Here is a 16,581-nt window from a genome sequence, read left to right as displayed (position 1 = left end):
TCATTTCCATGTGCAACACCTATACCCACCCCCACTGAAACAGAGCACCCTGCAAGCTTAACCCTAACCCTCTCCCTTCTGCTCAATCAGTTCAGCAGTGGCCAGACTGGATTGAATCCTCCATGGGTGAAAACTGAGTGAATAAACCCTTTTAGCCTATCAGCTTTCTTTCACTGAATTCTGGGCCTTTCTGGGTTTTCCATGGTTGAAAAATTAGGGCTATTTCAAGGTTTGTGAACCTCTTCCTCTGATTCTAAATCTTTTCCACAGAATAGCTGAATTCAATTTATTTTATATAAGATTCATGAAGTCAATGGTGAATTGTTCAGTTAATGAGATGTTGTTTTTCCCTCTTTTTTGTGCCGGTGTTCCATTAGTGCTAGTCTTTCTAAGCTTCTAAGGTTTGCTGTTTTGACTGGCTGATAGTTTAATTCTCATTTGTTTCTATCATATTTTTCAATGGATTCTTGGGAGAAAAAGGGAAAGAGGAAAACAATAGATAGAGAAACCACCTTGCTTCTTTATTGAAGGCTGTTTAATCTGGTGTCCATAAGTTGGAGTTAATTTTGGTCAAATTCGATAACTTGAACAAAGTACAGGAGATTAAACAGAACCACCTAAGGCTATCGGAATGCGGCTTATTGTTTCTTTCACTTTCAATTGCCTACAAATATCTCTATTCAGGCTAGTCATTATCTTTTTGAATGCATTTCCTTGTAGCTTTATCTTTAGTGGTCATTATAAGACCATCAGCTAATACAGATGGTAAACTATGATCCAATATAGGCGCCATTTGAATTGCTTATCAAAATAAAGAAAAAGAAAATGAAATGCTTTTTGGTGAACCAAATGTTGCGAACTTAATGACCAGATATTCCATTATCACTGTCGCAAAATCATATTTTTGTTCCTTTCAGATGCAACCGACTCCTCTCTGCAGGGCAAAGGTAGCTGGACTTGCAGACAGATATTCTAGTGTTAGGTCTGTTATTAACTCTTTCTGGTAGCGGTAAAAGAGCGGCATTGGATCTACATCAAATTGTTGGAGTTTTTTGGTTGCTGTTTGACTTGTTTTTGCGAATAATTATCCCTCATAACTTGCAAAATTGATGTAATATATTCGATCTCTTATTTAGGGTTATTACTCTGTGACTCTGTGGGCTAGGCAAGACAAAAAGTTGAGCCCTGCATTTATAACTCTGCAGAGTACTGCAGCGGATGTCTAATACCACTGGTGCTCTTTCTTCTCTTCTATAACTGTGCACGGATGCTCTTCAGTTCAAAAGCATCAAATTGTCAAGGTTTTGAGTGAGCTTTAGATTGCAGTAAGATGTGGCTTGGGAAGCATTTTTTCTGCACAGTGTACAATGTATACACACCTTAATTCCGTAGTTCATGTCCTTATCGTTCTTCTCGTGTGTGTTTTTGTTAGGCCATTGGTAAAGTACCCTCCTGTATGGATCTTACTATTTATGTCAGGATTATATAAGTTGTATTTGTAGCTAAGTATGTAGTCTAATTCAAGGACTAGCTATGCTGTTGTATTCTGCTTTGAGCTACGTAGATATGGTTATTAAAGGTTTCTCGTCTTTTTGGCCTTTTCTTTCTCTTGCAGTCACCTGCCATTTGGGAGGGGGACTCTTCCAAATGCACAAAGCATGAAATTTCATGGACAATGCCAAACAAGTTCGGTGACCGGTGTACAAGTGATGTGATCATATGCTTGAGAAATAAAGAAGGAAGACCCGAACTATTCTACACCCATTCATTTATCTTGAAAACTAAGAGCAAGTTTTTTGCAGAAAAGCTCTCCGGTTCAAACTCACTTTCTAGCATTGAGATTCATTGCTCAGATTTTGATTACGACTATCATGTTGACCTTTTGAGGTATCTGTATCTTTCCCCCGACGCACTTTTGGACTCGTGGGATTCTGTTAAGTCTGCTATTGGAATTCTTCAGGTTTCATCTACCTTACTCTGTGAAGAGATTACGCTTGGCTGCGTTCAGTATTTGGAAGCTGTCCCTTGGGAGGATAAGGAAGAGGAAGAGATCTTAAAAGTAGTTTCAAAATTGGGTCCAATAGCCATGCCCATATTGGCCAGAATCCAACCAGTTGATTTAGTTGCTGCAAAAAATGTTTTCTTGTCTGCGGTTCGCTTTGCCACTTCCATTGGAGGACCGTGCCCTCCATTTGGTGATGAACTTAAAAATTCTGCTCAAGAACAAGTTGAGTACATGCTTGCGGAAGACGAAGACACTCCGTTGGTGACAGCCGATGAGGAAGTTAAAGAAGTAGTAAAAATGGGTCTTTCCGCAATGTATTTGTCCTTTCAGAAGGACTTATCTGCCATTCTCTATGAACCTGACCTCTTATCCGAAACATCTGAGAGAAGTATAATGCAGAGCCTATCTGACCTAGAATGGATTTGTACAATACTCCCTAAGATGGATTTAATGAAAGATTTTGTCTCCAGTTGGGCAGAAATTTCTTCTTCTATCTTGAGGGTCGTTGAAGACAAGAAACTCGAATCTCTCGTGTGGGGTTTCAAAAAGAAGCTCATAGAATTGACTGCAAAGGTCTTGGAAGCAGTAGGCTACGGAAATGTAATTATTCCCGCACCATCTCGGGTGCAGTTGCTAAGAATCTGGCTACCTTACATAAGGAAGATGAAGCCTCTTCTGGATTCAGTGGGCGACGAGGAGACTGGCTTTCCTTACAAGATGGACGAAGATCTCTGCCAGAGCATCGAAGGTACAATTGTGTCGTTTATACTGGCATTGCCATCGAATGACCAAGCTGATATTCTCGCGGATTGGATGAAAGCCGAGCAGGTGAGATATCCGGACCTTAGCGAGGCTTTTGAGATATGGTGTTACAGAACTAAGTCTGCAAAAAGAAGGTTGATCGAGGGGCCCGACAGAGTTCTTAGCCTTGATTTGTCCAACTGATGGTTAATATATTCTGGTGATGATCCTATTTGTACCACTGTATCATGATATTGTAATTCTGGTTCTTCATTTCCTTGTGGCTTACTTACGATTTCCGTCTTTGTGATGTTGGAAACAAACAGCTGTATCCAGGAAATGAGTTATGAGAGTCTTATTAATTATTTATGGGTTGGTTGGTTTTCGTTGTTGAACCAAACTCATAAGAAAATTATGTGGGCCTTTTCAATTGCTATTGGGCTATTGATGGTTTCTTGGTTTTGGCAACATGGGTGTGTCCTCATCTGGGTCATCCATGCTTGGCAATAGACGATTCAAATCTCATCTTAGCAATACACGGAAGGACGACTAAAATCATTTGGCCAAGATGAAATTTGGGCTGTTCATTTTCAAAATAGACGGTTCGGATGGGGATCCCTTAGGGGACAACAGAAACACCCATTTCTCGCAATCCACTTACCAAAGCCTAATGCTTTCAAAGCTGAATTGGGTACGTATTATTAGTACTAGGTAGCTATTAGTCACATAATCCTTCGAACTCTCAGTCTTCATAATGCGCTTCCTCTTTCAATCATCGGTCTCGTGAATCATAGTTGTTTGGAATATGTTTCAAAAAAGTTTTCACGATCGCGCTTCTACTCGCACAAGCACACACCAATTATGTGAATTGGCTGGTAGCTAACATCTTTTTCTTTTGGGTAATCTTGTAGGAATAAGGCTCAAGTAGGAATTGTACCATGTCCTACTTGTATTATCTTTGCTTACTTTTTGTCACACAATGACAAAAGTAAGGTAATTTTTTTTGAATTTTCCCCAATTATTAACCTTGCTTATTTTGCTCATTTTTCGAATATAAACAAATAAGTAGAGGTAAGGAAACGTCAAATTTGTTTATTACTTCAAAAGTCAATCTTATGCTAATTAACCCAATTAAATATTGTATAGCCCAATGAGCTAATCCTGATAAGCAAGAATTATTAACCCTGCTTATTTTTCAAAATAAACAAATAGGTAGAGGTAACGAAACGTCAATTTTGTTAATTATCTTCACAAAGTCAATGTCATGCTAATTAACCCAACTAAACATGGGTAGTAATTTTCACAATCCCCTCTTTTTTAATTACACTTTTTTCTGTCCTTTCGCTATGTAAATTTACAATATTGTCATTCCAAACGTGAAAGAGTATACATATAAAATATGGATTGAAGTTTTGACACCAACGAAAAAAGTTTTAGCATTATCATTTCGTTAAAAATGAGAGTGTAAATAAAAACTTCACAATTTCGAATGGGTGTTGTTCCCATCCAAATCCTCTATTTCAACAATAAACGGCTTAAATTTTATCTCAACTATCTATCTGTTCATTATCAAAATGAAATTTAAACAGTCCATTACCGACGATGGATGGCCTGTATGTGAACAATAACTAATGTAAACATTTGCTAGAAATAATGAAACCCGGTCCCACAATAACCAATCAAAATTGTCCCCGTTGAATGTACAGTGTATATCTCAACCAAACCTTCCCTCTGTATTACTAATACAACAGGGGGGACGACTTTTCTCTTCTGCACATAAATCGAAACTTCTTCCGAATCCATTCGCGATACAGAGAGAGACCCAACACCGATACAGAGAGAGAGAGAGAGAGAGAGAGAGAGAGAGAGGTGTTTTCAAGTATAGGAATTTCTTTGTGGTGGTGGATGCGAAGGAAGGAGTTTGATACGTATATACAGAGACAGATATAGGAAAATGTATGTGAAAGCGGAGGCGACGACGGATCTGAATCGGAACACGGAGTGGTTCACGTATCCGGGGGTTTGGACCACCTACATCCTCATCCTATTCATCTCCTGGCTCGTTGTTCTTTCTGTCTTCGGTTGCTCCCCTGGCATGGCCTGGACCATCGTCCACCTCGCTCATTTCCTCGTAATCTTCCATCTCTCTCCCTCTCTCTGTGCGTGTATTTCTATGTTTATGAATTGGTTTCTGAAAGATTGGGTTTTTATTTAGGGTTTGCTTTTATGATTTGTGGCTGCTAATTGATTCCTGATTGCTTGATCTGATAATCTGATTATATTCGATGTTATGAGGTATGGTGGGTTGTGTTTCTTCGTTTTTGAATTAAGGTTTTCGGGGGAGCCGATTATTGGAAGTTCGTACTATGGATATCATAATTTTGAGGTTAGAGTTGGGTGAGAATTAGTGGGAAGTTTTACGCTTTGATCGAATTGAGGCAAGGATTCAAAAGCTATAGAAAGATAATCTGGATATATATATTGATAACTGGATGTCCGAGCCAGCTTGCGCGCACCTCGACCAATTCCGGGGCCCTGAAGTTAATGAACGACTAGGCAAACTTCCAGTGGCCTCAAGGTTTGGAATGTTTGGCCTCCGTGAGAATGGAACGTGTGACCTCATGGAGGAGCCACTTATTGCTTTCTCATAACCACGTGGCGAAACCCAAGACCCCTTGGGGTTGAAAAATAATCTTGATGAGATAATCACTTTGTTTGGTTGAGATTTTAGAAAGTTATTTTTGAGAGTTGAGTGGTAATAAGTGGAGAGAGATAAAAAGAGAAATTTATTAAAAATTGTGCCGAGAGTAAAAATTACTCTCGAAATGGTGAACCAAGCGGAGTGAATGTTTGACATTGGAACTTTTTTGAAGGGAGTAGATTAATTTTTTTTCTTCATTCTCAATTGCAAAGAACATAATATGTCAATATGAAGAATTTTCTTGTGTGCCGGTCTGGCTGATGTATTATTATGTTCTACTTCAGCTACGTGGGGGATAGTTTGAGTTATGTGGTTCATGTAATGGGTACTCAATCACTCATAGACTTGCCTTTGCAAGATTTTTGTGTAGAGATCCAAGCTAATAAGTAGATATAGAAACTATTCCAGGATTAGATTAGTTTGTGCTAATTATTCTGATATCGTAGTGGTGGTAGTGGGAGTTCGATGGAAGTCCTTAGGGTGTATTGATTATGAGAGTATGTGCTTATAATGTTGAACTTTTAGGCAAGGTGCTCTATATGTTAAACAAATCGAGAGCAGAAGAGTAGAAGCGGGCTATTTCGTAGTGAAAGGCTAGAAGTTAAGAAGGGAAAAAAGGTCAGGTTGTGTACAGGTCTGTCATGAGGAGGAGGTTTGGTGCCTACCTTCCATATTTATGATTGTTCAATGGTCACAAAGTTGTCACATTAACCTTGAGGTTTTGGTTTCGAATTGCCACTCTGGGCAAACATTGCCAAATGTTAGGGAGGAGGCTTTGGAGCTTCCTCAGTTGGAGACATCTAAGGAGGTGTCTTCTAGTGGTTATGAGTACATAGAGTTTCTTTTGAATTAACTTTTATTATGAAATTTCTTAGTTTCATAATTTTAACGCCATACTGTTTAATACTAATCCAATGCAATTCTAGTGAAAACTAGCCCAATCGACCTACAAAAACTACTAGATCCATCCATAATCGCATGCACTTTACTACTTTAGAGAATCAAACACATAAGGGAAGATGCACGGTTTATTTTACATGGAAAACCCCAAACGTGGTGTCTACTCCAATAGCTCAAGCACTATACTTGCAATTGTTCGGGAACTTAGAACCGAATGGAGAATCATCATGCCATGGACATAATCTTCTCTTTCTGGCTCCTCGTACACACCGGTGTTCAATCATTGAATTTCACTGCCCCGAATCCACGAGTACGATGCGACCTTCTGAAATAAAGGGACTGGAATTGTCCAAAGGACTTAAACTAATGGGGAAGATGATGATCTCAACCTCGGATAGCTTCTATTTAGGCACATGGATCCCTTATGGCTTCAGAGCACTATACAAATTCTCTCATGAGGAACTCTCTGCAACTATTTCTTACACTCTGGAAGAGAATTCGGTGCAGATGGGTCTAGAGATGAAGATGGCGCCGTGTATTGTGGGAGCAACTTAAATGCTAGTTTTTTCTGAACTATTCTCAACAGGTTCTGCAAGCATGGTCTACTCACTTGAGTTCGAGCAAGCTAGACAAGATCTTCGCTCCTGGTCTGCACCGGCACTACTTGAACTGCCTGGATGAATACTTGGACGTATATGGAGTTATTGGGCTTCCTTAAAGCTTGTTCGACACTCGTTGACCCCCAGACTTGACCTACTTGCAACTAAATGCAAGATGATAACAAGTTGATGAAGTGGTTTTTTTCTAAAATGACATTGTCAACCTAAAATAGGACTTAGGACCCAACATTATGAACAAAATGATTGCAATCTAACAGCCTGCAGTAGACGTCTAGATAGAAATCTTCAAATATCAGAATGCATGCGCATTTACTTTCTGAACTAATCAATGTTTTTAAGTGCATTAAGTTATGATTTCTAATTTGTAAACAGCTTCATGAATAGTGCAGGAACCTGGTGTCAGTGCTCTTATTTCCCATCATTTTCTAATATAACGGTTGTGTTTGTCTTTAGGTTACTTATCAGTGTTTTCATTGGAAGAAGGGGACTCCATTTGCTGAGGATCAGGGTATCTATAACAGGTTGACATGGTGGGAGCAAATGGATAATGGCAAGCAGCTTACTCGCAATAGGAAGTTTATCACGGTTGTACCTGTCGTCCTGTAAGTACTTTTTGGGAACACAAGCCTTTTTAAGTTTGATTGAGATTCTATTCCTTGTGGTATCTTAATTTTGGCAGTGGCCTCGTGATTCTTATTGGTTGGATAAGTGAACAGATGTTTTAGAAATGGATTAGCTTTATGAGATACATCGGGAACAATCTTTGGTCATTTTTTACGAGAGACATAGAAACTTAGTTTTCATGAATTGATATAAAATCAAAGCTTGTGCGGTAGTTGTCATAACCTCCTTTAGCCTGTAGTCGTTTTTCTTTGGAGTTTGGCTGGGCATGCCCTCCATGAGATTTTTTGTTTCTGTTCCTTCTATACAATACTTGTCAGCCAAAACAGTAATGTTAATTTTTTTTTGCATCTAATCATCACCAGTATAAAAATTAATAAGTGATGTACTGGTAATTGTAGCTTCAATGAGCAATCCACGTCAGATTGTTGGTATTCTCAGTTTGCTTATGAAAAGTGCCTCAAAGTGCAAGTATACCCCTTGGGGAAGTAATGCAGGACTGTGGCATAAAAAAAAGGGGCCTGTGCTTTCTCTATCTCAGATGTGCAACTGACTAATTCTAGATTTTAGATGGATTAGAAGGGAAAGTTTCGGTTGGTCATGGCTTTGGCAAGTGGAGTTGTCTAAGAAGCTCATATGCTTTATCATTTGTAGTACGGCTTCCCTTGTTCGATGTAACTAACTTGTGAAGTACTATCATCTTTAACCAGGATGACTTACTGGGATTTAAACAATATGTCCTATCTTTACACCTATGAGTCTATCTGCTTTTTCACTAATCTGTTCTTTGTTTCTCTGCAACCATGTGATGCTTGAGATTACAGAGTTCACCAAAATTTGTACTCTATTAATTTTTCAATTTATGCTTATGTTTCATTTGGCAGGTATTTGATAGCCTCCCACACAACTGACTATCAACACCCGATGCTCTTCTTCAACACCGTGGCAGTGTTTGTGTTAGTTGTTGCCAAGTTCCCGCACATGCACAAGGTTCGCATTTTTGGAATCAATGCCGATCAGTGAGCAATCCTGGTCCACTCAAGTATGCAAATTCCGTGCTACTCCTCTAGATACGATATTTTTGGCCGAATGAGGCAATTTCACTGTAACGTAATATCCCTGTACAGATGTTGATACTGGAAAGGGCTTATTGTTTTTCTTTCTTATATGCTTGAACCAATATATTTGTCCTGTGCTCTCTCTGTCGAAGCCAAACTAGTTGTAGCCGATCGATGCTGGAAACCTTTTTCCACTTCAAACTTGCAGAAAAACCAATTTGTTCTTTTGCTTTGCAAATTTCTTTTAATCAGTGATTCAGCCCATGGGATCAGGTAAAAAGGCAGATTTTCGAGCCAAGAAATCAAAGATTGTTTGAAGTTCTCTTTGTGTAGCCTGCTTCCTAAACCTATACCTATAGGCTCTTAGGATGGTCCCCTGTAAATGGTTAGGAATGATGCAGGTAGGTAGGGAGAGGGTGGGCTTCTTGTTGCCCTCACTCATGTATGGTGTCTGAAATGAAATTTGGTTTGGTCAAGAATGAATTATTGGTGTAGGTGTAGGCTCCACACCTCACTCCCTAAAGTGATAGATGATCTCATGAGGTCAGTATATGACACAACACGGAGTGCACCAATACTCTTCTCCCTTGCATAGCCCACGGTATTTGACATTTTGCATTATGTTTGAATACCGGAAATGTAGGTCTGAGTTTTGTGATGTGAATTCATGCTCTACTGTGTGATCCGACGAGGACATAATATGCTAATCGCGCTGCGATTGTGTTCATTATGTACGGTTGCGAGTTCGAGCACATATGGCAATGTGGGCAGTTGAGGGCGATCTCCGCTCATTTTCCCTTAGCTTTTGCATCGAGTTGGTTCCTTAAATGTAAAAAACACTATTGAAAAAAAAAAAAAAACTCCTATGTGATTCGAAGACGACATAATATGCTACCTAAAAGTCGAATATGTAAAGTTAAAAAGTAGATAAACAAAATGGAGACGAATGGGGTATATGAGACCCCTATATGGTAAAACAAAATGACAGTTTTAAAATAGTCAAGATGAAGCCCCAAATACCCTTACGTGAAATTATTCAGTAATGTAGAAGCACTGTTACGTGATGTTCCAAATACTCCATAACCACACATTTTCGTGAGACTCATGACTAAATGTATGGATCTCACATAAATACGTGATTCTGAAATAGTCTGGAGCAGCACCACGTGATTGTCCTCCGAGACTATTTGTATCGGCGAAAATGGAAAATCCATTTCATATCTGAAACAATAGTACTCGTTCATGATCACACTTCACTTGACCAATAATAACAAGACGGTTGATGCTTACATATGTTTCTTTCTAACCGAAAGGCCCCATAATCATGAAAATTTTGAACCTTTCTTCCCCCATACTTGTTATCCACGGGTTATGATCAGATGCCTTAACTCGGACGAGTCGGACCTAATGATTCGTGCGTGGTTGGCATGTCCAAACACGACCTCAACAATTACGAATAAAGTTAATTCGTGGAATTGGAATCCTTTTTGGCTTTTGCTATCAGCCTATATATATAAGCTTCTCTAATCCGAGAAGTATTGGCGTAGCTAGAAATATGTACCAACGAGCATAATTCGTACACGCTGCTTTGTTGTGAATAACAAAAAATTATCCATCTCTTATTGACAGACGTGACACGCCTTGATTTTCTTTTGCACTATTTCTTCAAGACATATATATTTATATTTGAACAGTGTTTAACTATTTCATTATCTTAAAACAATAATAAAGATAAAAATTCATGAATAATTTTATGTTGCAGGTAAATTATATAGGTTCCCAAATTAAAATAATTAATTTTTAGATGTAAACATATCATCTTCAACACAAAAGAGGGTGCTATTGATATATTTAAGACGAAAAATAGAGAAATAAGAGAGAAAGCGAAAAGAAGTCTCGTTTGACTTGCATTTTCTTATAAGATAGTAACTTTAATCCCATAAACACGTGACAGTTTGAAGGCGAAAGTTCAATGAATGGAGGCTTGCTTGTGAATAATCAATTAGTTACTAGTTGATTTGGGGCGTTACTGGCCATGTCGTGCCAACACTCTTTTTCCGTTACATATTTAGTTTGGACTCATACATTTAATTTTGAGTTTCACATGAATATGTAATGGAAAAAAACATTAGGACACTATGTAGCGGTGTCCTAAGAGCACTCAATAATTTTTTCTTGTTCTAATTGTGGGGTCATGTGCCCCCAAAACCCAACCCTTCTCTCTACTCACGATCCCCAATAAGTTCTCCGCAAAAATTTCCTTCAAAATCCAAACCAAACAAATCCTAATCTCCGCTACTGGCGAGATGCATGGATTTAGATATCAGCTGCTACGTAGTGTATCGGCCGCCACGTAGCGATTTTTCGGCGCCCTCCGATACGGGGATACCGCCACACCTCGCTATACTTAAAAGTTCTTCAAGGAAATTGTTCTTCATACAAAGTTTAGGCCATTTTATTCTGTCTGTCGGAAAAACTAAGGTGAGATTATCCCATGCACGACCTCATGAACTGGAGACTGGAGTACGTTGCCAACTCCACAGGAAAGTACCACCCCCTTCGACTCGAGCTCAATATATAAGAAGCACAAATTTAACTGTAACATTATTCGGCTCGAGCCTGATTGACTAGAACTCAAAAACAAGCCAAGTTGCAAACAAAATTCAAGTGCAAGTCTTGACAATGTTGGACCCGGCTGGGTAAAACACTACAAATCCTACCATGGTGATATATCAACCGGTTAATTAATCGAACGATGACAGATTGACCAAATAAATCTGACAAAAGACACATATATAAAAGAACGAGAAATAGTTAACCCTTAATTAGGTGATGATTTAAAAGTACGCTCGCCTGGACATTTGAGTTATAAAGAAACAAAAGACTTGCTGATTTAAAAGAGAAAATGTGATAACTCTCTTGAATAAGAAAATAGGCGAGTTTACTTTATTTTATTTTGGCAATGCAGGATGTCTCGCGCTAGCTTGCACGTACCTCGGATTAATTCCTACAGTCCCTCTCACAGCCTTTTCACACGCTTATGTATGTGATGAGGTGACCCATAGAATTGTTAGCAATGAGAATCGAACCTGAAACTTTGAGATGGAACAAACACTCAAATCACAGGCCAAGATCACTTGGCCAACCCCTTGGGATTCTTACACGTACCTCAGATTAATCCATACAGTCCCTCCCACAGCCGTTTCACACGCTTATGCGTAGGGTGAGTTGACCCATAGAATTGTTAGCAATGAGAATCGAACCTGAAATCTTGAGATGGAACAAACACTCAAGTCACAGGCCAAGATCACTTGACCAACCCCTTGGGATTCTTGCACGTACCTCGGATTAATCCCTACAGCCTCTCCCACAACCGTTTCACACCCTTATGCGTGGAGTGAGGTGACCTATAGAATTGTTAACAATGAGAATCGAACTTGAAATCTTGAGATGGAACAAACACTCAAGTCACAAGCCAAAAGATCACTTGGCCAACCCCTTGGGATTCAACCAAACAAGCTTGTTTTGTATGTTGCTCATTTCCACAAAAAAAGAAGAAGCAAATAATCAATTGAACCAAACCGAACAGACATCAAGAATCCATGGATTGGAGCTGTAAATAATTTGGCAAGGAAAGGGACCTCAATGGGTAAGGTGGTGGGGCAACAACACTATTGGCCCGGAGTGATTATGCAACACTAGTGGCTTACAGCAAAGTAACAAGAAGGAAAAAAATTAATGCATAAACAAAACGTAGGGTGTAGATCTCTAGATGGGATTGAGTAAAGTAGGAGAGGGAGGAGAGGAGATAGTAGGGTAGATTATTCCTTTAGGCACACTAGCCGAGGGGAATGTTTTGTGGGTCCCACACCCAAAGACCTAAGAAAGTAGGGCTTGTCAGATTCTTTCTCCGAAAATCTTTCAAAAACAGGGAAAAGAAGGGAACATGGCATGGGAAAAGCAATGATGGATTCCTTGAAATGGGGCAACATGGGAGTCATGGGTCTTCTCTGGTGTTTGGATGTAGGAATAAGTAGGTATAGGCTTTAGGTTTGGAGCAGGTATAGTTTGGCTCTAAATCAACATAACCCATGTGGGTATTATTTAAGTCTTTGTAACTGCTGAATTGTACTAACAGTGACTACTTTATCATGGTGGCATATATGTGATGTGAGGGATCGATCATGGGGGCTTTTCAATTCAAAAAAACATACTTACACATGATCCAACTAGCTAGCTTCTTGCTTTCGCTTTGAGTGAGTTTTTCATTCTTTAAATCGAAAGATTCGAATCACGACAATGAAATCTCTCGATAGAATTCATTGAGATGAATTACATCCCGTAGTGCGTCGATCCAAAATACCTGAAAAGTCACAAATGTATGCAGGGAATAACAAGGAGCAATAATGTCAGCACTAACATCGGCTACTAAACTAACTAAACCAAGTTTGAAGGATTATTACGATACGCTTTAGAAGACCGACACGTTTCCCGGTAAATTCTGCGGTGGGTTTCAGTTATAAGCAAAATCAATCCATAAAGGGAGGGATGAAATTGCACACAAAGCCAATTAACCAAAGAAGTACCATATATGCCTGCTAAATTCTGAGAACATGAACAAACTTACACATAGTGATACATTATTAACCCTACTTAAATTAAACCAAGAGCCAACCAATGAGATTATGATAGCGGATGGCATTTTTTCTTTCCCCCTTGTGTGATAGGCTAGAAGATATCAGGTTCGAGCCCTAGATCTCACGCTTTTTAGTTGCCCTTCAAAAAATCTGGGCTTCTTCTTGATCTCTTCTCTTCTATCATCACTTACACAGTAGTATACCCCAAATCACCTTCAACTGAAGCCAACCTAAAATAAAGCTTCAAAAATACTTTTGACCATGAGTGAAGCAAACACAAGTTAAAAAGGAAAATACTTACCGAAAACAAAGTTTAAAAAAAGAAAAGAAAATAATTAGAGAAAGGAAAAGAGAGAGAGAAAGAAAGAACCCATGTCTCTCCTATGATCTCTGTTAGTTTCTGATGAACAAATCCAAACATCACCACCACCCACACCATGAGAGACCCCCAAAAAACCCAAAAAAGAAAAAAAGGAATAAAAGACCAATAAACAAAAAAAAAACGAAAAAAAACCTGAGGTGGTTATTTAATTATCTTCTTTACCATGATCCACCACCCAAAACACCATTCCAATACCCAGTTGAATCTCCACCTTGATCTCCTCTATTTTGGTGATCAATATCGGAGGAGCTTGAGACTTGTTTCAGATCTTCAAATGGAAATAAAACCCTCCCACCACCACCACCGCTTTCTTGCAATATTCCATACCCACCACCACCACCACCACCACTTCCACTAATATTCCCATCAAGTGAGAAATTAAGGGTTGGCTTAAAATCCTGCATATGAGAATACCCAGAAGAGTAAATCGAGTTCGGATCCGATACCGGTATCGGCATGAACGAATTCAACCCCCTTGTAGTAGCATGAGTACCAGTACTAATCCCAGTCAAAAGCTCCAAAGCTGAAAGGTGGTGGTGGTGGTGAGACGACGAAGAATTAGGGTTGTTAACACCATTAATCTTGTTGTTATCAAAATTGGGCACTTGAATAAGCTCAGATATGGTTTTGAAATCATGGTACTGAGATGGGAAACCCAAGTTGAGATCTTGCCCTTCTTCGCAAATCTTGTTAGTATTACTAGGGTTCTGAAAATTTGGAGCAAGATGATGATCATGGTGAGGGAGTTGTTGCAGCAACTTCTTTGAAGATGATGAAGTGGAAGAAGCTGAATTTGGAGCCGATGACATTGACATTGATGATGAAGATTTCTTGTTCTTTCTTGATCCACCGCCCACAGGGATGTTCCTGAGGGACCCACCTTCAGTCCAGTACCTCCTGCAGGTCTTGCAGAAGTACCTTGGCTGGGAGAGGCTGTAGTTGTTGTAGTAGCAGAATTTTGTGTTGGTTGAGTTGCACCTTGGGCAGTTCAGTGCTTGCTCCTTCTGTGGCCTTACCCTTCTCTCTAATGATGCTTGTTTTGCTGATATTGAGCTTGTATTGTTGTTGTTTTGTGCTACTACTATCTCTTCCATTGGTTTCAGCACTATCTCCTAAAACAACAACAAAAATGCCAAAATAAATTAATGGAAATAGATGCAAAAATCCACATACACATGTATATGTATGTGTATCTAGCTACCAGCTAGAACCAAGAGCATTTTTTTATAAGCTAACAAAGTTTTATTAATACTCGACAAAATGGTACATCGAGGCGGCCCAAACTCCAGGGAGAAGGAAGAGACTTGGAGATGTAAAAAGAAAAATAATCAGTTGCTTCAGTAGCTTTAATTTTAAAAAACCATAACTAGATAGAAGCAAGCAAGGGAAAAAGAACAACTATTTCTTCCATTGGTTTCACCACTATCTCCTAAAAAAAGAGATGGAAAATGGATATAAAGAAACCATCTCTTTCTATTTATCTCTTTCTGTTTATCTATCCATCCATCCATCCATCCATCTAGCACCAACCAAGGTTCAAGATCAAACAAAGAAACATGATCTACTAGCCACTAGCTGCTTTTTACACTTTTTCAGAAAACAAATCATAACTAGGTAGAAGCAAACAAGGGAAAAAGAACAAGTAACAAAGTTAAGCTTTTTCCCTAAGCTCTTTACCACATAAGCAAAAACTGCAAAAAGGAAAGATAAAGTGAAAAGAGAGAGAGAGAGAGAGAAAAGGAAAGAGAAAAAGGAAGACAAAAGAAAAGGAGAAGAAGGGTCTTGCCCTAACTATGAAAAGGTGTTGTCATATTGTCATGAAAGAAAGAAGAATTAGGGTTTGATGTGATCAAGCTCTATACCTGTGGCCAATGAGCAGTATCCATGGATGAAGAAGGAGAGAGAGAGAAGGAAGAAAGTGGGGTTCCTTCAGAAGAGAGAGAGAGAGAGAGAGAGAGAGAGAGAAAAAATCTGGGTCTCTATTATTGGAGCTGGTTTTTAGGAGAGATGGGAAAGTGGGAATGTTTTTGGAGATGGGTTTGTGTCATGTGGGAAGTTCTTTGTGCTTTATGTGTGTGAATGATAGAGAAAGGTAGGCTGTCTACTATATATTTCTATAAAATAAATTAATTATTTTTTAAATTTTGGTGGAAGAATGTTGAATTAGTTAAATAGTAAAGTATGTGAGTGGGCTTCTGTGTACGCATATCCTGCGGTGGATTAGCTTTTCTGACCAAGAAGTAACAGGAAGTCAGATTTTGCTTATTTTTTTAATGGATTTGTATTTATCCGGCTTTTCGAAAGGAATTTTTTTTAGAAAAATCATTAAAGAATACTAAGAACGACTAATTTTATGAGCTTTTGTGGCTATATATTATTTTATTAAAATGACCTGTTAAGTGACCGGTTCGACTGGTCACTTTTTCACTCAAAGGCGCGATTTGGACCATTGATTTGGTAAACCAAGGTAAACCGTGCGTACTGTGTGCACATTCATAGGAGCATCCACATAACCTAATAAAAAGAGGCACAAAATCTCATATAAAAGGCCACAAATCTCATATACAGAATGTGTACCATAGATTTTTCATAAGAGCAAATTAAGTGTACTTTAATTATTGTGCATGCATAGTTTTCAACTAAAGACAAAGTTCTCAAAATAAACATAATGTCAAAATTATTATCCTTAGTTAATTATTTTGAATTTTTAGGAAGTGGAAGTAGCGTAGTACTATTTGTGCATTACTATCTAATTCCCTGGATTTTAAATTTTAATGAATTACAAGGAAATTACCACATAAATAAAATCGTGTCTCTATATAAGCATGTCCACTAATGCCTTCTGGCTTGATTTGATAACATACTTTCACGGCATAACATTCCTCGCCACTATTCCGATAGTAAAATTATTTAAGA

At 38.7% G+C, this 16,581-nt stretch overlaps 3 protein-coding genes across 13 annotated transcripts; 2 read left to right on the top strand and 1 right to left on the bottom strand.

Moving 5' to 3' along the window:
* On the top strand, nucleotides 1–3,115 carry LOC131317958 (BTB/POZ domain-containing protein At3g05675-like). 6 transcript variants are annotated; one of them, XM_058347689.1, is made up of 4 exons: nucleotides 7–229; nucleotides 918–982; nucleotides 1,616–1,887; nucleotides 1,961–3,115. In XM_058347689.1, the coding sequence occupies exon 4, from the start codon at nucleotides 2,087–2,089 to the stop codon at nucleotides 2,948–2,950; it is 864 nt and encodes a 287-aa protein (XP_058203672.1). In that variant the 5' UTR covers nucleotides 7–229; nucleotides 918–982; nucleotides 1,616–1,887; nucleotides 1,961–2,086; the 3' UTR covers nucleotides 2,951–3,115. The 6 variants fall into 6 exon arrangements, with proteins under 6 accessions (XP_058203668.1, XP_058203671.1, XP_058203670.1 ...); XM_058347685.1 differs by having other exon boundaries at nucleotides 1–229; nucleotides 918–947; nucleotides 1,616–3,115; XM_058347688.1 differs by lacking the exon at nucleotides 918–982 and adding an exon at nucleotides 1,206–1,301 and having other exon boundaries at nucleotides 5–229; nucleotides 1,616–3,115.
* A 1,344-nt stretch (nucleotides 3,116–4,459) lies between these two features.
* On the top strand, nucleotides 4,460–8,779 carry LOC131317957 (uncharacterized). Its single transcript, XM_058347684.1, has 3 exons — nucleotides 4,460–4,877; nucleotides 7,421–7,569; nucleotides 8,473–8,779. The coding sequence occupies exons 1-3, from the start codon at nucleotides 4,701–4,703 to the stop codon at nucleotides 8,609–8,611; spliced, it is 465 nt and encodes a 154-aa protein (XP_058203667.1). The 5' UTR covers nucleotides 4,460–4,700; the 3' UTR covers nucleotides 8,612–8,779.
* A 4,421-nt stretch (nucleotides 8,780–13,200) lies between these two features.
* LOC131317956 (dof zinc finger protein DOF4.6) lies at nucleotides 13,201–15,608 on the bottom strand. Of its 6 annotated transcripts, none has more exons than XM_058347678.1 (3): nucleotides 15,528–15,597; nucleotides 15,062–15,094; nucleotides 13,201–14,750 (listed from the first exon to the last, which is right to left on the bottom strand). In XM_058347678.1, exons 1-3 carry the CDS (start codon nucleotides 15,549–15,551, stop codon nucleotides 13,824–13,826), a joined length of 984 nt encoding a protein of 327 aa, XP_058203661.1. In that variant the 5' UTR covers nucleotides 15,552–15,597; the 3' UTR covers nucleotides 13,201–13,823. The 6 variants fall into 6 exon arrangements, with proteins under 6 accessions (XP_058203661.1, XP_058203662.1, XP_058203660.1 ...); XM_058347679.1 differs by having other exon boundaries at nucleotides 15,065–15,094; nucleotides 15,528–15,590; XM_058347677.1 differs by lacking the exon at nucleotides 15,528–15,597 and adding an exon at nucleotides 15,458–15,491 and having other exon boundaries at nucleotides 13,201–14,777; nucleotides 15,033–15,094.
* Nucleotides 15,609–16,581: the final 973 nt, after the last annotated feature.

Source organism: Rhododendron vialii, chromosome 2a (assembly GCF_030253575.1).
Source record: "Rhododendron vialii isolate Sample 1 chromosome 2a, ASM3025357v1".
Classification (NCBI taxonomy): domain Eukaryota; kingdom Viridiplantae; phylum Streptophyta; class Magnoliopsida; order Ericales; family Ericaceae; genus Rhododendron; species Rhododendron vialii.
Note: the sequence above shows the minus strand (reverse complement) of the source record. Positions and strands in the feature narration are given on the sequence as shown.

What these genes read in the sequence shown, in the direction of transcription:
- LOC131317956 (XM_058347677.1), bottom strand. An exon ending in CCCTTGCTTGCTTCTATCTA is followed by an intron (nt 14,778 to 15,032) that starts GTTATGGTTTTT and finishes TTGTTGTTTTAG; the next exon opens with GAGATAGTGCTGAAACCAAT.
- LOC131317958 (XM_058347685.1), top strand. Translation starts at nt 918, where the DNA reads ATGCAACCGACTCCTCTCTGCAGGGCAAAG. An exon ending in CTCCTCTCTGCAGGGCAAAG is followed by an intron (nt 948 to 1,615) that starts GTAGCTGGACTT and finishes TTTCTCTTGCAG; the next exon opens with TCACCTGCCATTTGGGAGGG.
- LOC131317957 (XM_058347684.1), top strand. Translation starts at nt 4,701, where the DNA reads ATGTATGTGAAAGCGGAGGCGACGACGGATCTGAATCGGAACACGGAG. An exon ending in TCCACCTCGCTCATTTCCTC is followed by an intron (nt 4,878 to 7,420) that starts GTAATCTTCCAT and finishes GTTTGTCTTTAG; the next exon opens with GTTACTTATCAGTGTTTTCA. An exon ending in ACGGTTGTACCTGTCGTCCT is followed by an intron (nt 7,570 to 8,472) that starts GTAAGTACTTTT and finishes TTCATTTGGCAG; the next exon opens with GTATTTGATAGCCTCCCACA.